Source organism: Lonchura striata, chromosome 6, assembly GCF_046129695.1.
Source record: "Lonchura striata isolate bLonStr1 chromosome 6, bLonStr1.mat, whole genome shotgun sequence".
Taxonomy (NCBI): domain Eukaryota; kingdom Metazoa; phylum Chordata; class Aves; order Passeriformes; family Estrildidae; genus Lonchura; species Lonchura striata.
In genome coordinates this window covers 35,222,539-35,244,580 of record NC_134608.1, presented here as the reverse complement: position 1 = coordinate 35,244,580, position 22,042 = coordinate 35,222,539, and the positions used below count along the sequence as shown (strand labels likewise).

Sequence of the window (22,042 nt, the reverse complement as noted above, 5' to 3'; positions counted from 1 at the left end):
TGCTAAGTGAAGGGAAGAAGATTATTAGATGAGATGTGGTTTTTTTCTCAAGATTTTTCAAAAATGCAAGTTAGCAAATAACATAAAAAACCTATAAAGACCAGGATCATTATTAAAGGAACTTGAGGACTTTAACGCATTACATAATTTGAATCATTAAAGGACATTATTTGGGTGCTACATACATGGTGAAACAAAGAGAATGTGAATGATATGATTTTCAGAGCAATTTCTGGTAGATGTCATTTGGAAGAACAGCATACCATGCCTAAATGATTATTCATTATGCACTTCTTGCATATCTCCTCAAATGTACCTTAGGACTTCTTATGCATCAAGGCAGAAATTTCCCAGCAACGTTCCCTGGGTTACTGATGTGCTCCAGAGCATTTCCTTGTGTCCCACACAGTACTGCCTGGTCACTTGGAACTGGCTTCAGATTTTCAGATCCACATTTGCATTAGAAAAGCAGTTCCACTAAGAAGCAGTGCAGGCAAAATATCTAAAATGATTACTGGTTTGTGGTCTTTTATTTTTTAGTGCCTCTGATTTTTGCATGCCTAAGTCTCAGAAGTTTAAAAAGCATCTTCCTCCTACTCTCCATGACAATCAGACTTTTATTTTATGTCTCAGCTGGGATACTGAGATGCAGAGGCACCCAAAATCACCTTTCTCCTTAATTATTTCTTAACACAGCCCAACTTAAATAAGCTCTTGTTTGAACTGCCAGGCATGTAGCAGAGATGCCTATAGGGAGTGGTGGTGCCTGGGAATCACAACGAGGATCCTATGAGACAGGCTTCATCAGAGCGTAATCTGTTTGAAAGCTTCTGGTGTGATGGCATCATACTATGAGACAACTATTAAAACACAGCTCAGCTGCTCACATTTGTGACAGCAGAGCCATTGTTAACAGTACATATCTATTAAACTATGTGTCTCGTCATGTCCACAGCGATTCCTAATCATGGAGCCTTAGGGGACAGTGGCGATCTGTGCTGAAGACAAATAAGCCAAAGGGGTAAATAAAATGCCTGCTTTCATTTTCTCTTGGTGTAAAGGCTAAGCAAAATTGATAGGCATGTCCTCACTCGAGGAGCAGCACACTCGGGATGGCTCCTCCTGCACTCCCTCAGGAGCCAGCAGTGCTGCAGACAAAGGTGTAGATCCAGCCTACCTGTTACGTGAACCAGCCTGGACATCGGGACACAAAAGCCGTGCTTGTGCAGAGCCATGCACAATTTAAGCTCAGGGAATTTCCTGCTGAATCCAGAGATCTGTACCTGCTCTTCTTGCAGCTACACAATGTTCTGGCACACACAATAAAAGGCCAAAGTGCTATTTAAAACAGATTGCTTTCCATGGCATTTCCTGAGTCCTGACTGCCATGGAGGATGAAGTGCAGTGGCACGGGGCTGCCCATACTCAGCAGCCAGCCTTGCCACTGGCAGTGAGAGGCTCTTTGTTTTCCTGCGCAAGGGCTCTGCCCTTCTAACCAAGGAAACAGCTTTGCAGGCAACACAAGGGGATCTTGGGGATCATTTAATTATTCATGCAAGCTGCAACTAGATGCAGATGCAGTTAGTTTTTTACAATAGAGAATAAAATGGAAATACAGAGCTGTTTGTTCTTCCATCTCCCCACACTACGGCTTCCTCTTTTTCATCTGCAGGAAAATCACCTTCCTTAACTCTGAAATCATAGCAGAAACCAAGCATTTATTTTAAATTCCTATAAGGCTGTGACATCAGGCTAATTGTATTCTTCAGGGACACAGACATCTTTTCTGGGATTTGCAGCTACGTCAACAGATGCAGAAATAATGGATGCCTGGATTACCTAGTGGGTGAGGGTTTCTACAGAGCAGTATTTTGCAAAGGCTGTATCTGGTACTAGTCCTACTAGGGAAGATGGAGAAAATGAGAGAAACTAGATAAAAAAGGCGTAACAAATACTAAAATTATGTGAAGAGGGGCAGAGGTTAGGAAAATAATGGATTTCTGTGACTACTAGAAAAGCAAGTGAAAACAACTTCAACATCCCAAACTACTTGGTTTTTAAATGGGGCAAAATCTTGTTCTTTCCTGGAACACTGATTCCCTATGAATCAATTTTCTTAGGCCAATAGCATCTCTAAATTATTATTAAAGAACACACAGTATTAGATTTGTCATTTTCTTATCAAAGATTTGCTAAAGTGAACTCCAAGTTCACATTTGGTGTCAAATAGCAGCAACTAAACACTGGAGAAGCTGCTGAGCCCTTGCAGTTGTTGGCTACAGGATGTGATTTGAGTAGTGAAGGTAATATGGGGCATGGGAACTCCAGTCAAATTTGCTGAGGGAACTGCTAGGCATAGTAGCAGGCAGAACAATTTGAGCCCCATTACGAGGATTGTGGATAACCTGTGCAGGCAAGAGACACAGACACAGGCCAGATTTCCCTTGCACCAGCATCACATGGGCAAAACATGATCTCTGTTGCAGTGTTCTTGTTTTTTTTTTTTTAATTGAGAAACTCTGAGGTGCAAGGCATTGAATATCCTACAGCATTCCTCCCTCTTTTCATCTTTTTGACACCATAACAGAGACAAGCCAGTTTGTTCACCAACAGGTGAACAACTCTATCAACCAAATACAAGTCTGACCTGCCAAGTCTCACACATGAGCTACATTCTTCTGGCTCCTGAGCCAAACTCACTTTGCACAGCAGTAATGGCCACCACTTATAACTCATCCCATTTTCCCAGCAGCATCTTTGGTGGGATTCCATGACAGAGGCAGGGCTGGAGCATTGCAGCTGGGGAAGAGCAGGCTCCCAAGGGTCAAATGAGATGTACTGGAACAAGTTTGTCTTTGCAGTATCCTACAGCTTTAGGCTTCTAGACATGAGTCTGTGCAAGTGCTCGACAGGTATGAGAACATCCATTACCTGACTTACAGAGTCCCCATACATCAAGCCATATGGAAGTGGAAGAGCCGAATAATTCACAGTTACCAGTGATAAACTTTAGCTATGTTCTTGAATCTTGTAGTACAGACATACAACTTCCTTTCCAAACAGGGCAGCATGAAGAGCATACAAACAAAATGGCAAGACAACTCTCATATTAGTTAAAACTACCAATTATTTTTTACCTCATTTCAATGTCCCACAATGCTGCATCATCACTTATCCAGGGATTGGAAGGCTCAGCAGGAGTTATAAAGGGGTCATATTCCACATACTGCTCTGTGTAGGCTATTAAACTGGCAGGCAAAAAAAAAAAGGGTGGGGAAAAAAAAAAAGAGGGTTTGAATGCTCAGTCACATGTCAGAGAAGTACAGCTTTTTTTTTTTTTTTTTAATCCTGTTGTGGGGGGGGCATTCGGTAGGGATTTTTTGGGGTTTTGTTTTGTTTTGTTTTGGTGTATGCTTCTTTTTATTTATAGGGATTAGACAGTTTCGCAGCAATCACAGGAGACCCTTTTCCCAGGGATGACACATGCAAGGATTTCTCTGCAGACACCCATCAGCTCGCTGCAGTATTTTCCTCAACAGCAGCATTTTCCTCAGGCTTGTCTCTGTTGAGATGCTCCCAAAAAACCTGATGAGGCAACAACTGGATTGGTATGGCAGGACTTCCCCCAGAGAGCCATGGGAAGAATATGAAGTGTGTGTCATCCTGCTATTACATTTGCTGCATGCTACTATTTCCTCTCTTCCTTTTCATTTTAGCAAACTTTTGCACCCACATAAATTTATGCAGTATGAGAAACTCACCTAAACAGGGTCATGGGCTGCAGATAAGAATATGCTTAAATCTTTGGAGGATCATAGTCCTAAACATCAAAGCTTTGCCTATAGATAATTTTTCAGTTATGTTGGTATAGTATTTAGTCTAATGGCACTATTGTAAAAGACTTCAACAGTAATAATTAACCTAGAGAATAGTAAATTATATGCATGTTGGAAAAACTCCTGGCCTTTACACTGGCTTGCTTCATGGTGAGTCAGTTAAGGCATAGAGCCTCTAATCCTCACTAGAATGAGATTCAAAGAGCTTTCTGGAGAAAGGACTGTGTCTGCTTGCATAAATGATTCAGGAATTCCACTGGGGTTGGGGCTAGGGGCGCATTTTCACAAAAGAAAGACAGCAAATATGAAATAAATCAAAAGACATTTCTTCTAGTCTATATTGGAAATACTCTAAGGCACTTTATTTCTTGCCTACATCTGCCAAGTAATTAACTAAGTTAATTATGTCTCATCATACTGAACAACCAATGTATTTGCACTGTAATTGTCCATGCTAAACTTTACCTCTGGTCCTTCACATCTCAAAAAGGCAGGCAAATGAAAAAATTCTGTGAAACAAAGGGTTATAAAAGGCAGGAAGTTTCCCTGAACTGCTCTGTAGTAATTATTTCTTTTTGTTTGTCCTAGCTCTTATCATGAGGCATTAAAATCATACACTTTTGTAACCACAGCAGGTTCCCATTGCCCCTTAGGGCACTTGAGGCTGTCTCATCTCATTTCATTAATTACATTTCATGACTGCTGTGGGTCAAGGGTTGGAGGAGGGAGCAGCATCCAATTTCACAGAGAAGCAGCAGTCCCTTAGACATCAATGAGAGAGGGTTGGTTAAAAAAGAAAAGAAAGCCAAGAAGGATCAATCAGGAGATATCTGCTGTGAAATCTGAATTGCTCCTAATAAAATAATAAGAAGGCATCAGAGGTGCTAGTACAAGTACTAGCATAAAGGAAAGGAAGAAAAAAACTAAAATGAAACAAGAGAATTTCTAAGCACATTTTGCTGATTCAGTATAATGGCAGCAGCAGAATCATTGCCTCATTGTCTAAAGGAGGCTACAGGCAGGGGACTCCTAAGGAAAAGCATTTTGTCAAAATGCAAACCTGGCTTTTTGGGTGATAAACTGAATACCCAGTAGAAGAGGTGGTAGGAACAGTTGACTGAAGGGTGCAGAGCTTGCCTTGAGAACCCAACTGTCTCTCAATCAAGAGGGCCTGCTGAGCCTTCACAGGAACTTTGATGAGAAGCTGAAAGGATAGCACAGATTTTCATCTATGGAACTGAGATTGCTTCTGGTAGGAAGATGTTAATTTTTCCCCAGCCATTTCAGTGATGCCATGTCTAATGAAATTGTACTAACACTGTACAATGCAGTCAGGGAAAACAATAAAATATATTGATAGTTTTGCTCAATAGTTCTCAAAGCTCAGTGGTTAAAACTGACAGTGTACAGGTCCCAGGTGGGGAGAAAAGCTGTGGAAGAAAGTTTCCAAAGTGTGTGGAGTAGCTGAGGGATGCCTGTTCCCACATTTGGTACAGATCTACTCTTGGAAATAGAACAGGGAGGAAGGGGAAGAAAATGTATAGCAGCAAGTATTTATCTCACAGAAGCTGGAGATATCCTCCAGAGAGCCTTCCTCTTCTGACAACCAAGGGTTATCCCAAGAATAGTGTGAATTAATGTAAAATAAATACAATTGATCTATTACTATCGAAACAATTTATATCTTATTCCTGTAACTTGGTTGCCCTATTGCTTTCTGACTTACTTGCTACTTGTTACTTCCCTCATCCTCCTGAAAGTGCCTTTGTGCAATACTGAAAAACTGGCAGATAGTGCCACTGTCAGGCTTGTCTGTTGAAGGGAGCATGCCAAAAAGTCATCTCCTGTAACCTGATCACCTAAACTGTCCTGAGAGCAAGGTCCAGCCTGAAAATTGACTTGATAATAACAGCATCTCCTTAGACAGCAAATTCATTCCTAGTGCTTGTAATCAGTGTTTTCATGGGGCTTTCAAGGCTGCACAGGTTTTTTTTCAGGCAACTGTGCAAGTCAGGTCAGCCATGTTCATTCTTCCTCACCAGTCCCTGCCACTGGACCCATCAGCTCTTCTGCTTCCCTCCTATCTGCTCTGCAATGCTCCACATCCAGGCTGCACTTCCCACCACTCTCCACATCAAGATCTGGGACTCTTAGTCAATATTGCCAATATTCAAAGTCATCACATGACCAAACACCTCCTCACAAGATATAAAGATAACAACCATGATTTTCATTCTTTATAATTATTAATAATTATTTAGAAATATAAGGTTCTTCACCCAGAGAGTGTCTGGACTCTGGAATATCCTCCCCAGGGAAGCAGTCCTGGCACTACTCCTGCCAGAGTTCAAGAGGCATTTGGTCAATGCTCTCAGGTACATGGTGGGATTCTTGGGGCTCTCCTGTACAGGGCCAGGGGGTTGGACTTGATTATCCTGGTGGGTCACCTCCAACTCAGCTGATTCTGTCATTCTGTAATTTGACTGTTCTCATTTGATTTGCTTTTCTCCTGGTTATTATTTTGCACAGGTTTTGATAGCAACATTTTCTTCCCCAACTTGAGAGCAATTAGAAAAGAAGAAAAAAAAAGTCCTTTCAAACCAGGAAAATGATTGCTGTCTCAATATATTCAGGTCATTGTAAATAAATTCAGTACAATAAGAGTTTTTTAAGTATGAGTATATGTTCTTAATTGAGAAGATCCAAAAGCCCAAAACATAAATATAAATGTGCTCATTTTAACCATCCGATGTATTGCATGCAGGATTTCAGGGGGCTTCTGAATATTTTCTCTTTAATTGGATACATTTTCATTTTAATTGCTAAACTTCATTAGCCAATAGGAACCTACACTGAGCCTCTCATCATTTAATTTACCTGGTTTAATACATGCATGCTAACTACAGGCACAGGCACTGCAAAGCACATTTCAAGGGGTATTCCTGCTTTACTTTGCTTAAATAAAAATTCCTCTATTATTTCTCTAGAAGGAACCAGCCCATATCCTATTCTTCATATTCAACATAGTTTTGCTTTAAAAGTGATATCACTGAAGAGCATGGATATCTCTACCTTCATCTCAGTGACCACCCTGCAAATGTGCATAACTTACAAGTACCTAAGTAAGTGAGCTGTCATACTCAATTAAATTTGAGCTTGTTCTTCACCTATTCATACTTTTCTACCAAAACTAAACATTCTGCAAGTAAAATTGTGCATTGCTTCTTAGAAATCCACTCCTTAAAACACTGCATTGAGTAATCCAGGTACAACCCCAGTACTTCTCTAAGGTTTTCATACACATGTAAATGAGAGCAGGAACTGGTCCTACAACCCCAGTATGAACAGAAATGTGAACACCATGTGCAACAAATGCAAACACAGCTCCTTCCCCAGAGTTGTGCCAGACTAACCTGAGATAAGCACTAAGAGTTCAGCCAAAAAGGGAAAAAAAGGTTATTTTCAAATTGAGACAGGAATGACTTTTCTAAAAATAAACCACAGGGTAGTGAAGGAGTGGGAAACAAGTCCCATAAGGTTTTTTCCTTTTGTGAATGCTTCTTTTCTTTTGCAATATTACAGGTCCTCATTTCCCACCTATTTTTGCTCAGTGGCAGAAGAGTGAGTACAGAAGTGTCAGCAACCAGCAGACAGGCAACACAGCTGGTCAAGGAGGGGAAAGGATTGATGCACCAAAAGGGGGGGGGTCAAGCGTTTGCACTTTGCTGCCTGCTCTGTTTCTAGAAATGCCAAACTGGAGATGAGGAAAGAATGGGAAATCATCAAAATGGGGACACTCACCTTTCTGCTACTTTGGACATCTTTAAACAATGTCTCTCTATTTGCATGTTCAGAAAAGTTATCTGAGGAGAGAGATGACAAGGACATTAACAATTTATGAGTTCTGCAGCATGCATTGACAATATCCCAACACACTATTGATTTCTCTTTCCAAACAGCTTGAAAGTAACTCAGAAGGAAATGGGAGCCTTCCCTAGGTATCAGAAGCTTATTAACTGCTTCCAATAGCAGGCTCCACTGCCAAAGGCAAAGCTCTAGGGGAAGACTTCAGAAGACATAACTGAAAGTAGAAAAGACACATATTTGGAGCCAAGGTTCCTAGACTACTCAGGGTACAATATGATCTTTTTACAAACACACTCGGCTCTCCCATTCCTCTTACTGGCTGGCATCTCAAGACCAGTAACATTTTACAGCACACTTCCATTCTGCTACGAACTAGTTCTTCAGCCTATGATAAAAATGCTCAAGAAATGTAGCATCCAGGTTTAGTTCAGAAGACCACCCAAGAACTGGTTGCCTAAGAAACTGCCTAAGAAACTAAAGGCAGAAAGCTGCCTTTAGTAAAATGCTGATCTAGTGATTCCTATTTGTCTTTCAGTGAGGGCTGTTTATTGCAGCAAAGCAATTTTGAGGGAGAGCTCTTCATGCCAGGGCAAAGATGTGTGAGTTGGCTGGTCATTCCTTGGCATGGTAGTCCAAATAACTTTTTCCTAGTTTCCTAAAAGCTCTGACTGTACAGTCTAACAGTCAGGCACTGAATGATGCCTTTTCTCACCACTTGTCCCCAGCCTGTGCCCAGCTACACTGGCCTTTGTCACTGTCCACTTTTCAGACATCCTCAGTGAAATGGAATTATTACCTTATTGTCTGTGTCTGGTCCACAGACAATAAGAGTAGATTCAAAGGTCAGTGTTACTCATAATATGTATCACCATTCAACTGCACTGCTCAATGAATACTTACTAATACTTTACATAAGTGAGAATCAAGAATAATTATGTGAGGATCAAGGACAGGTAAAACATACAACTGGTTTTGCTGGTATCTTAGTAACTTTCTAGGCTTTTTCTCTGGTAGCAGTTCTCAGAAGAGTTGCCATACAGCCACCTACCTACCTGCTTCCGGAAATCCTCTTTTGTCGTTTTGCGCACCGGCTGGGAGGGCAGGTGTACAGGGCTTTGGGGCTGAGACTCCTCTGTAACCCCGTACACTGACTGTGAGGGAGCAAAGAACAAGCAAAGGGATTACAGCGTTTTTCTGTTACACAATGAGGAACAGCAGTATGCAAAGCAGTAAGGTAACAAGCCAGCAATTTCCTACTCTTTATACCCACACAGGTAAATAATTATTCATCCCGCAGCAAAATTTACAGATCAGACCCTTCTTGCTGATGCCTGCACTTAGAAGGCCTGCAGGCTTGTTAAGAGAAGAATTTGTTTTAAATGTTTAAATGCAGATGATAATTTTAGGAGCTCTGAAGTCTGTGTGCATTAACACTTGCAGGATGAACACTGGGAGCTGTCACTGGGGTGAGGCAAGTGGTAAAAGAAAATATTAGAACCTAATTCTATGCTGCTGTCTTTCACTTGATTTAATTTCTTGATGTAAAACTACATATTGAAGAAAGTGCTTAACCAGGTCAAGTCAATGGGTCAAGTTCACATGAACTTCTCTAAACAAAACCCTGCAGACTGACTTGTAGCCATTCATTTTCAGGACAGACACCTGCACTGAAAGTAATATAATTTGCCCTTTCATTTAGTGCTTTTGCTTTTCAGTAAAACTTCTGATAGACATGTGAATAGCTCTGCTGCAGTTTCACTACTTAAGGAAGTTCAGGAGTCCAGTGTTCCATCCAAAAACATAACAAGTCATGAAGAAAAAGCATGAAGCTCTGCTAAGAGAGGCTTAGATATTAGGAAAAATTTCTCTCTGAAATGGTTATCAAGCACTGGAACAAGGCTGCCCAGGGAAGTTGTTGAGTTGTAATCCTTGAAACTATTTAAAAGACAGGAACACGGTTTAGTGAAGGACTTGGTTAGGTTAAGGTTTTAAGTCACTGATATTAATGATTTTCTTCAATCTAATTGATTTTATGACTTCATATATATAGAAGACCTCAAACTTGCAGGAAGTCAAAGACACCCAAGTTGCTAATGAGCCAGCCTTTGAAATTACTAAGGCAGGTAAATATATCATTATCTGTGCCCAGATAATTTCTTAAAAAGGGACCTAGGTAGTTTTGCCAATTCTTTTTAATTTTATGGGAGTGCAGACATTTGGGACACCTTAATGCCCTTCTCAGCTCTAGCCATTACCCATCAAGTCAGTACAACTTTGCTGGTAAAATTGAAATAACAAATCGACCAAGGAGAACAAAACAGAAATCATACTATCAAAACACTTTTTTTATGCTCCTCTTGGGTAAGTCTCATATACAGTAGGTGTCAAGTGTGATTTACATTAAAGAAAACAAAAACAGTGAACTAAACCAACTCCAAACAAGTAAAAACAAAAACAGGAAACTCAAACTGACCTTTTTCACTTTTTGTGGGTTTTTCATACGGCGACACTTTCTAATGTCCATTTCTGTGGTGTTCACACAGCCTGGCTGAAAAGAGATGGTAATTGTGTTATTCCTCTGTTAAGAATCTTCATCCTACCTTACCTTTATAAAATATACAATTAGATCTTGTCCAAAACTCCTTCTTGAGGTTTGCATCCCATAAATTACTCTTGCTAAACAAGAGACTGCATATACCCAAGGATGCCATGTCAGCATTCAATCCACTTACTCCTAACTTTGGCATCAAAAGGAAATAGCAAACAGGGGGGAGCTTTTGCTAGGAAGTCTGAGACAAACTGAGTAAGGTGCTTTTCTTTCATAACCCAGTAAATAATTTTCCAAACTTCACATTTTTCACATATTTCCAAGTCAACAGTTCCATAGGTACACAAGTCCAGAATGTCTCAAATAATCTTGTAGACACTTGGTGCATTTTGAACTGTGAGGAAAATCCATGTGGTGACTACAAAGGCAATGTCTTTGTGCATAAAACATTTAATAGTAATAAAACTTTTCCTGTCAAAACTTGGAAAGTCTGTTCATTCATAAATAGTTTTACCACAGGCCTGTGCACATCCCAGAATGCTCTTTCCTGGCTGTCCAAAATCTTTCTTTCTGTTTTATCCTTTTTCCTGTCGATTCTGAAAACAAAAGAATAAGTGAGTATGATTCAATGTACAAGTCATGCTTTCTTTTTTGATATAGCTCCTAGCTGTGGTTTTTAACCCCAAGACAAAAAAATTCAGCAATCAACATTTTTTGTACAGCCATGTCACACTCGCACTTTGCAGGGGCACATGCCATGAACAAAGTAACACTGATGTTTACTCCAACATGGGTCAAGAGATTTTCCTATTGATGTGGAAAAATTTAACAGATGTTTTTCATCTGGTGAGAAAAATTTTTCCTGGTACTCTCTTCCAATACTCTGATTTGACAGGCTGGGAAATTTTGTAATTTTGTCTGTGTCAGGAGACCCCACCACGATCTGTTTGCTCCAGGTAAGGGTCCTGGCTGGTGCTGAACTGAAGTCTCCATCAGGAGACCCCACTGCACCCCAATGCCCCAGCAGCACCAGTGAATGAATACAGATTGCAAAGGAACATCTATCCCAGACATTCCCAGCAGCAACAGCATGGGCAGCACTTGTGTCCGCTCCTCCTTACAGCTTTCAACTCAAAGATTGCATCTGTCTGTGTGCCCCCATTGCTGGCAGAGCAAGGGGTGACAGCACAGGTGACCAAAGGTGAGTTTGCTGCATGGCCCCCTCCAAACCAGCACCCACCCCAGGGAGACATGACTGGGCTGGCACAACAGGAGCTCAGTAATTCCAGCCCTGATGCAGCCAGTGAACCAACTCACTCAAAGCACACAGCCCAAAGGCCACCAGAGGTTGTTCAAAGCAATTCTTGGCAGCAGTGAGCAAGTGACATCTGGCACCTCACCCAGCTTTATACATGAGCACAAAGTCAGCACCAACTTGCAAGATCTACCTGCAGAGAGACTGGAAGAGGCATATGAAAGGAGGAACAGCCTCTACCTCCAGAGCAGGACTGAGTAAAGCTCAGTGTCCCTGTGCTGGTTTCCCACATAGCTGCCACCAGGAAAATCAAAGCAGTGAGGAAAAAAACCCAGGCCAGCTGTGATTTCTGACCACCAGGTTCTCTCCCATCTGCTTTTGTTTTTGAGGGGCAGTGACCCTTGGCTAAGTCTGTGCTAGAAATGTACCAAGAGAATAGGGATCAGGGGAGAAAAATTGAATTTTCTGAACACTCCTCCCCAGAAAAAGATCAAACTCTCTACAGTTTGGCATCACTAGCTGATTTCCCCCTTGCAAGGCAGAGGTGAGAAACAAGCTCTGGCACGAGCTCTGTCTTCACACAAAGCCAGAGTAGCTGCTGTACTGCTCTGAGGACACCCAGCCCAAAACTACTTTTCTGAGAGAGTCCTTCACACCTGGCCAAAGGGGAAGGTGAAGCCTATTGCAATCTTACACCACACAGCACACACAAATTGAAGGGAATCTTTGGAGGCTTCACTTGGAATTCTCTTCACTGACACTTTGTGCTCAACCCAGATTGTCAGCTCTTCTCTCCAGACTTACTGATAACTCAGTATTTCACGTTTTAAACTATGAAGACCCAAAGCAGCTAGATGCTCTATGGCTGCAGTTTTTGAAGCAATGTGGGTATAGCAATGGGAATCCTGTGTGCAAACAAAAATGTGGAAAACAAAGCAAACTTGGTAAGCCGGAGGAATGTTTTCAGGTATTTTTGATTTTTTTCTTTTCTCCCTTTTCTAGTTAACTTAAACTTTCAGTTAACTGTGAATTACAATGTGAATCCCATCCCTGCCTTTCTGGAAACCTGAAGACTGAACCATTACATGAACTCTGAATGAAGGAGCTGAAAGCCAGCAAAAAAAGTTGATAGTGGCCAGTTCATGCTTATGCTTCAAAGAAAGCAGAATGAAGAAAAGATGAATAACCAACAGTGATCACAATAAGTCCGATATTTGCAATTCCTTCTTAGGTGATAATTATATGTTTTAGACAGAATGCAGACTTTTGTTTTGACTTACACTTTTTTTTTTCATCTTGGCAATAGCCTTTCAGTAACTAAAAGTACAATTGCTATCCTAAGTTCTAATTTTCTCTTCCAAATGGAACACTGTTATTCTGGTTGGAAAAAAATCCCTTAATTACCCTGCAGTTTAAAAGATAATTACCGTATATTTAAATGGTACATAATTGCAATGTTATTAAGCAAAGAATTTATCAAAATTCCAAAGGGTTAATCAAAAATAGAGACATATACCTCAAGACACACCTTCAAGAAATGATATTCCTTAACTTTTTAGCATGTAATGCTTAAAGTGCAAATTCCTTCCAATGGAACCATTTTGGTACTGATGTTCTCATGTATCATCTTCACTAACCTTTCCATTTTACAAGTGACAATGACATGCACAAAATGGACACTCAGAGTTTTAGGTATTAGCTTGTAGACAATACTACACAAACCCTAGACCATATCCATTTACCAGCAGTAATGAAAACACACTCAAAACATTAAGAGGCTTCATACTGCTTCACAAGGGAAGATGAGAAGAAATACCTGTTGTAAATACCACCCTTATAATCACCTGAAAATGACAGCATTTTTAGACTCAGAAATACTCTGCAAGCATAGAGTAATACAGATAGATGACAAAATTCTGTTCTTTCCATTCACAAAAAACAAAAGTACTACACAAATGTAGAAGCACAATTGGCTTGTGAATTACACAAGGCCCCATGGTGAATACAGGCTTAAGAGCTCCAGACCAGTGTTTCCATCTACAGATAATTAAAGCCATCTTTCAATTTCTGGCACAGATCTTCAGAACTGGCTCTCTACTGTTTCTAGTCTGCCAGTGATTAAAATTCACCAACACCTTCTGAGCTTAGTCACAGTAAAGATTTTGACAAAGAAGTTTTATCTGTTCAGAGTCTCCTTCCCTTCACAGCTCTAAATACTGGTGCAATTCAGTGCTCCAGGATTACTCACTTCACTTGGGCCTCTGCTTGCATGAAGATGAATTCCCATTTTCTTGCAAACGCTCTCTGAAGTCTTGCTAAGTTTTCCTGTCAAAAGATGAAAATAGTAAGAACAACTAATTTCTGTAAATACAACAATTGCTTGAGAGTGTGTTTAGCATGGTGGTTTTTTTTTTTTTTACTGAGAAACTAAAGACATGGAAGTCAGTGTTGCTTTCAGGTGAACTATAGTGCAGGCAAAGCAAGGCTGTAACACATCTTTTTAGGCTGCAACCCAGAGGGCCCTGCCAGGGATAAGTAATGGAGTGTGATGAAGACAGCTTGAGCTCTAGTATGAAAAAAATATGGACTTGTTCCCAAAAGATAACACTGAGAAGCTTTGTGAAGCTGATGACTTTCATTTCTGATAGCAGATGGCTGCCAGCTGCACGTTTCCCTCTCATCCTCACTTTCCCTTCCTCTCTGCACTGTTCTCTTCTCTTCAGGCTTTTGTGAAGATGCAAAGCTTGAGCATCCCCTGCTTTGCTCTATCCTGGTCACTGATGAGCATTATGCAGCTACACAGTACTGAAGGCTGGGATTGCCAGGATGATTCACAAAAGGAAATAGCTTGTTTGTCTGAACAATGAACAGTTACTGCAAAGAATGGCTCGAGATGCAGTTTTGCTCTACACCTGAAGTAAGAGCTCTGGTCCAGACCTATTCTAGAGAGTGTAATGATCTGGACATTTGGATGTGGATGTGGCTTCATCAAAGCTTGAGGTTAAACTTGGAACATGGCTGGAATATCAGGCTTAAATTGCACCCTGAAGTTACATATCCATACCCTCCCCAAGAAAGGAGGCCTGTGAGACAATCAATAGGATGCTCTTCTCCATTACAGCTGGTTTAACTGTTTCAAATTTACATTGAAAACAAACACTTGTAGTTCTACTCTTGTTCTCTTTATACTTACCACATTTATTTCAAGAAACTTTTTTCAGGCACATAGGTTTCAATGCAAGAAAAAAAATCTTTCTATTAGTTACTTTAAACTCTTGTATAACACAAAGCATAAAGCTTGGCCCTGTTACTACCAAGTCAATGTAACAGTTTCATTCTGTATATATAGAGGAAAAATGTTAAACAAATGATTTACAGCTGTACTGAACTGTGATGATTTCCTTAACTTTGGCTACAAAGAAAAACAACTTGTAATTATCTGTAACAGAAATTTTTGTGGGTATTTTTTCATTATTTTTATTTTAAATTATGTTCATATGTGCCCTCTGGAGTAAATATGCTGAAACCAATGAAACATCACCAACTGAAGCTATATTTGAATTGTGCTTATGTTTGACCAATTATAAAAAACCTGAATGCAACTATACAAGCATAATCACATCATCAAGACTCCTGCTCTCATCAATATAAATGTGGGCTGGAGGACTGTAAATGCTGCAAGCAGAACCTAAAAATGAACTGTCCCCTGAGATACTTTGTAGAGAGCTTCTCTTGAAGCTGCAGGTCACTACTGATATTTGTGGAGAAGCATTCTCATGCTGCATCTCCAAAGATATGAGAAGCACTGGTTCTCACTCCTGCAAACCTGTTTCTCTCACTTCTGCTAAGCTTACATCCCTTGCTGGATCTGCTTCAGCTCCCATAATGCTTAGGAAGAGTTGGTGCCATTCTTATCTGAATGTCTCTAATTAAGAGAACAAAGTTTGAATGCAGAAGTAACCTCTAATTGTGCAATGCAATATTCACAAGAAAAATGAGAGACTGCCAAGATCTAATTATTTACCATCACTGGAGCATTGCTACCCTCAGTAGGCAACAATGTGCAAAAGTACTTAGCCAAAGCCTGATTGCATGTGTGTGGGAGTATGTGTGCCGCTGAACAGCCTTTTGTTGCTTTATGGTAGATCTTCTGAGTACTTACACTTAATTGGTTGGATGTGAGCAATTTTAATGGTTTTAATAATGAAATCAACAATATGCAGAAGAGAAAACTCAGCAAAAGGACATGTAAGTGCATGCAGGTTGTTCTATTCCTTCCTTGGTGCCTGTTTGAGATTAGACCTCTTGGGAAGTCGGTGGCCTACATAAGTGGCAATTTTTGCATGCTCTGCACTGAAAGGACCAAATGGCATATCTCTCCATGTGCATAAGTGTTCCAAAATGTAGAAGGTAAGGAAGAAGGAAAAACTTCAATCTTGGGGAAAAAAAAAAAAAGTCCCACTCTAAAATATATGCAAATATACGCAACATAAATGTTTTCATTGTAACAAACATGACCACGTAAGTACACTAGAACCAACTTGGTAAAAAAACTCTCTAATGAAAACTCCATGTATAAAATTCTACTATAATACTGTTGAGCAAGTAAACAGAATAAAGTCAACATGACAGAAAGAAAAGTTTAGCTGCTCAGAGTGCTACACTGCTGGTATTCAAAGAAATACACAGCCCTTCTCCTCCTGCCTCCATCTTCCCACTCCTCTTCACCCTGCAGTCTGGCACCAAAGTTTGAGATATTTTTATTGATAGTAACTCCAAATCAGAAAACATGCTCTAAATAAAGTTTGATTATATTTTTCATATGGCATATAGAAAATGTTGCAAATCTAGTATCTGATAACTTTTGTAACAAGATGTGCCATCAACAATTTAACTGCCTAGTGGCACATCTGAAAATCCATCATTTTCCTGTGCTGAAATCTGCTATATAAACCAGGATTTCCTAACTGAAAACAGGACACCAAGCTAAATTTCTGTGTAATTTGCCCCAGCTTTGAAGGGCTCATTATACAGCAGATGGTTTAATGTGAGACACTGCAAAGCCAGGGACATTCATCAGTCTTGATCCTGATGTTGTCTTCATATCAGCCTTCACACAGTTGTGACAGCTAAGAAAGAGATACAGTAAAGGCTGACCCCAAAGCACAAAATGGCAGCATTCAGTTGGCAAGCAAAGCTATCCCTGCATCCCCCCAGCCTTAAACTCTAGCAGCAGTGTACCTACGGCTTCATAATCCGCCAGCTCCAGCCTAGCTTTGTTCTGCATGGTCCGTTTGCAAAGATAGATGGCTAAAGGGAGAAACAGAATGGAAAACAATTACAGACAGATTATCAGTACTAGATTTTAAAAAAACAAAAAGAAAAAAAAAAAAAAGAAGGAAAAAATGTAGTCCATAGACAGTTTGTTTTCATCAGAAAGCAATATGAGTCAAAGAATGAGAGGCCTGGACACTGGACACCCATCTGACATTGTTTATGATTAATCTCAGAGGCCCTAAACATCTGCAACATCTCATTTAAAAGTGCTGAGAGCAGATGCCAGGACCTAACAAGATGTCCACAAAAGGCACAATTGCTTCTGGGTCTGGTAAAAGATATAGCATAAGCAACCTGTTCACTAAGCAGTTTGGGAATATGCATGCCAAAGTGACCATCCTTGCATTTCTTTTCTGCTAAGAAAGAATAAAAATAAATCAGAATATTGAAGTGAAAAGAGAAATACGGGCCAGATCTTAAAAGCATGATCTGAGCGTTTTTTAATAAGCTCCACCCTCTTGTTCTTACACATTTCAAATGGTTAAGCCTTGTCACATTTTGCTATAGGCAGAGGCTGCTGAAACTGATGTGGTTTGGAATTCTGACGGTCAAGATGAGCCCAGCACACACCACCAAACCAGACCCAGGCTGTCTTCTGGGAAAGCTCCAGCTGGATCTGCTAAGCTCACCCCATTTCCATTAAAGGCTGAAACACAAGGTCTGCAGCACACTCTGGGTATACAGTCAGGTCTGAACTTAACAGTGGCCCAGTGCTACTCAAGTAATGCTATTCTATGTTGTTTCTGTAATTTTAACATTTGTATAATGAGCCAGTATTATGCATTGTAACCAGAACTAACCAGTTAATTTATATTTACACATCTCAAGGGCAGTTTTCTCTGTAAGGCACTTATGACATCAAATTAAGTGAGTCGGTTGTCTCACAGTGTTTTTTCATGCAAGGCAATGAACTGCCATTAGAAAGGTAGCTCCTCTCCTGTAAGTGGACACAAGCAAATAAAAATAGCATGAAGTGCCCCTGGGATTTCAGTTTTATTTGGGTCTACCGCTAGTTTGGGATTAATTCCTGGGAAGACTCCATCTGTACAGGCCTCTGATATGCAAAGTCTGATTATAAGCATATGTTAGAGATTTCTGGGACAGATGAAAATCTGTCACTACAGGGCTCAGCTAATGCAGCTGAAGCTTGTCCAGCTGTGGGTCAGCTCATAGAGAGCTTCATTTTGGGGTGTACTGTTCTACTCAATGCCACTGCAGCACAATAATCTGACTGCCAAAACCAATTATTTATCTGATATTGCAGGAAAAAACCAGAACCTCCCTCTTCACATTATTCTTCTGGTTTTTAAAGAATACATATGAGGCACAGTTCACACAGTAATATAGGGTGACTGTAAAATCTGGAAATTTTTTTGCAAATACAAAACAGCATAATGTTTTCTCCTTAACCATTCCCTCAATGGGGTAAACATGTAAGTCTAGCTCATCTGCAGATGAGGACTGCAAAAGAGCTATCATATGACACACACCATTGCAGGCTACTTCTTTACCCCAGCAAATTATTTCCAGAATCCATAATGTTGAGTAATTATTGCACAGGAAACAAAAACAAAACAAAACAAAAAACCAAACCAAAACAAAAAAACCAAACTGATTACTCAGGGAGGAATTTTAAACTAATCTTAGATTATGAGATAAAGGACTTCCAGAAGCTCCTGTTTTATGACTGCACACATGGATACACTTCCTATTCCAAAGCCACACCAGGATGCAACAATTAATTTTATCATTTAACTGTGAAGGCAGTGCAGTTCTGGAAGAGACAGCAATATTGCATGCAGACAGCTAAAGATACCAACACTGATATATTTTCTTTATGTATTATCCCTGTCTGCAGGCACTCACAAGTTTAAAACACCATGCTGCACTTTATTAACTCATAAACCATGCTTAGTCTTCTCTTTTACCATATCATGTGGTAATGTTAAAAAAATGGGAAAATAAGTCTGATGTCATGTATCAGAGAACTTTTAGCTTTGGGCTGCTGTGAGTTATGTACCAGTTTATTGATCAGTCAGATAAGTGCCCAGATGAAGTAAATTTTATTGATCCACATAACAGATTCAGTAACAGATCAGAGGATAGTCACCACAAAAGCAATATTGGTATTATTTAAGAATCCCAAGAACCAGTATTCTGCGTGCCACAAATCCTGCTGAAATGAACAGGACTATGGGAGAATGAGGGCAATGGATGGCAAAATCCTGACTCCACCGAGGTCAAGGGCTACAGCTCCAGGGGCTTGAGATGCTCCAGGGTTTCAGTTTGTGCATTTGAGATGGGCACAGATCTGCCTGTGATGCTGCTGCCTGACAAGAAACTTTGCACATGAAGGGTGAATGTAGCCAACAGTAATTATTTTAAGGACAACTGTTTACATCACAAACTAACTTGCTATAACGAAACAATCATACTCTCACCATAATCTGTGTTTTCTGGTTCCCAGCAGTTTGAAGGCCAAAAGTATGGTGCCTAAGAAAAAACATATACATTTTTGTAATTTAAGAGATGAAAACCCATGCAGATGCAGAAAAAAGTTCAAAAAGAAGAATCACAAAATCTACCACCAAGCTTCTGCCCTCAGGGGAAACACTGCTAAAGATTACAGTAAAAGTCAGGATGCCGCAAAAACCTTTAACAGTCCTCATTGCAGGTAAACAGAGATGCTGTAATGCAAGTACTTCTTGTGGAGGATGTCCAGTGTCCTGATGAAATTTCAGACACTTTTGCCAGCTCATCTGAATGTGGACATCTTATCCACTATCCCCAGAACCTCCTCCTTCCCCAGAAATTCACAGGCAACCTGAATACATATTTTTTTAAGCACACAAGGAATCTTCTGGTCTTATCTATATGCTACATACCCCTTGCTTTTCTGAAGCAGCTACCAATGCGGTTGGCAGACTCCAAAACAATTTCCTTTTAGTTTAAACAGATGGCAGAGGTCAAAACTCAGCTGTTTAGACTAATTCTGAAAGCAGAAGTCCTGCTAAACTTAGTGCTTTTGCTTTCTATCCAGGTCTGCATATTGCAGTTGCTACAATTAACTACAAGCTATAACTATATGTGACTGTATTTCATTTTGAACAAGAATGAAAAATGACATACCGGTGATCACACAAATTACAGAACACTGAAACTTTACTGATTACACATTGCTCTGCTGATGTAATGCTACAGATGGGCATAGGACTTTACCACACAGAGTTAACGTCCTTCCACCAAAGTACAGGGAGAAAACATGAAGGATTCAAACAATACAGGGTTTAATGCTCCTCAGTGATAGGTGTCTTATGACTTTCAGAAGAGGAAGATCTACTGTTAAAGGAGGGACTGATGGTGAGGTAGAAAGTAGCAAGATGAGAGTAATGGAAACAAAGCATGATTCTATCAGGTTATTTTTGCAGAAAAAGGTTAAGGAGGTGTGTTGGAGGAAATGAAAGCAGGCAAGGAATATGCAAAAATTTTAAGAAAAGACAAGGGAAAGAAAAGTCAATAGACAGTCAATTTGATGATGTGGTTTACACAAGCTTAAAACAATAAAAAGAAATTAATATATAATGAAATGCAGCTCCTGAAAACTGCACAGGACAAGTTCTTAGAGTGCCATTCTTTCAGAACAGAGAAAAATACAGCTAAATGGTCAACCAGTATTACCCCTGCTTTTGTTGTGTCTTACAAGACAGAAGGATCAAGACTTTCAGAAAAGAAAGGGAATTGTAACGAAAAATCTGAGTCTGCATGATGCCCTGCAGCCAGAAGGTGGGCTGAGATAAGAGGACATCTGTGATCTCCTGGGTTTCTTTTTTTACCATAACATTGCTCACATGTGATAACACAATATCACATTAGCAGTAGGCATGAGCATCTGCAATATCAGATGGAAAGAGCAGAACTGGCTTTTCAAATAAAAGTTAAAGAAGAGTAAAAAAATGTAAAGGAGGAACAGGAGGGTGAACAGAAGAGAGGTGACAGGAAAGATAAGGGAGCGGGCTGAGACCATGTAACAGAAAAACACAAATTCAGCCAGCAGGACAAGCCAGTGACTCCAATTTTGGACTTACTGCTTCTTCTAAAGTTACACAATCAGTTCAGAAGGAGCTGTTACAGCACAAGCACTCAGTTATCTAGCAAGCTGACAGTGGCAGATTTTGGACAGGGCATGGAACTCAGGCACAGGGTGCTTAAAAAAGTCAGCACATCTGGAGGCACAGGAACACTGAGGGATAGAAATGTCCCAGTTTAGGCAATTGCCAAGGTTACACATCCTTTGTAGAAGAGCCAGTCTTAAGCTTGCCCTCTCACACACCAATTTGTAAGCAAGAGATGACAAATTTGAATTTTTTGCTGTGCCAAAGCTGGAATGTCCAGCTCCTAAGTTTGCCCGCGTCCATTTTGCAGAGGAGAATGGCTACTTAATTCTGCATCAGAGTTAGGACCTGAAAGCCATTTTCCTTCTCCTGGTTTAGTTCAATGCTGAGTAAAACAGCTGTGAATTCAGATATCAAAAATAGTCACAAGACATAGCCATTCATTTATGTAAAAAAAAAGTCAGAAGGTAGATAAGAATGATTTGGGATTCTAAAGGAAATTTTTTTGAAGGGACTTCATCATTTCCTAGTGCCTCTATGAAGGTAGCCTCAATCCCTGGCTTCACAGATCTAATGGCTGCTTAGGTGTAAAGAGTGGGTGATTTCAGCAGTATTACTGCAGGGACAGAAGAAGGGGCCACAAGGGAGTCAGGGTGCTCACCAACCTGAAAACGATAGAACGTCCCGTCATCCTTAAGGGTAAGAACATGGTCTGAGATGGGAAAAACATAACCCTGTGCAGCAATAAGGCTTCCCAAGTGTATTGCTTCCCCTGTGAAAGAGAAAAAACAGCAGGGATGTGTCAACAAGACATGCACCGCATATCTCCGCTTTCAATTGCAGCTCTGGTGATAACTCATGTGAAATCTGGTGCCCACATGCCTCTCTGTACCCACACCACATCCCTACTACTTCCAACCAAACCCTGTAAAGCAGGAGTGCAGAAACCAGCCTTACAATACAGATGAAACACTGCTCAAATGTTTAACCTGTTCATTTTTTGTTTAAAAAATACATATACCAGTTCAGTCCTAGAGTATGAAATTAATTTCAAAGTACATGATCCACCACAGGTGAAAGCTGACAA

The 22,042-nt window shown here is 40.3% G+C and overlaps 1 protein-coding gene across 2 annotated transcripts in view; it reads right to left on the bottom strand.

Moving 5' to 3' along the window:
• Positions 1–22,042, bottom strand: part of RGS6 (regulator of G protein signaling 6) — a 253,427-nt gene that overhangs the window by 50,466 nt on the left and 180,919 nt on the right. For both annotated transcript variants that reach the window (XM_031505011.2, XM_031505010.2), the window contains 9 exons: positions 21,621–21,727; positions 19,285–19,336; positions 16,752–16,816; positions 13,755–13,831; positions 10,766–10,847; positions 10,177–10,251; positions 8,756–8,854; positions 7,638–7,699; positions 3,138–3,248 (listed from right to left, as the gene is read on the bottom strand). In XM_031505011.2, coding sequence (XP_031360871.1) covers positions 3,138–3,248; positions 7,638–7,699; positions 8,756–8,854; positions 10,177–10,251; positions 10,766–10,847; positions 13,755–13,831; positions 16,752–16,816; positions 19,285–19,336; positions 21,621–21,727 — 730 coding nt within the window. The remainder of the gene's footprint in view (positions 1–3,137; positions 3,249–7,637; positions 7,700–8,755; positions 8,855–10,176; positions 10,252–10,765; positions 10,848–13,754; positions 13,832–16,751; positions 16,817–19,284; positions 19,337–21,620; positions 21,728–22,042) is intronic.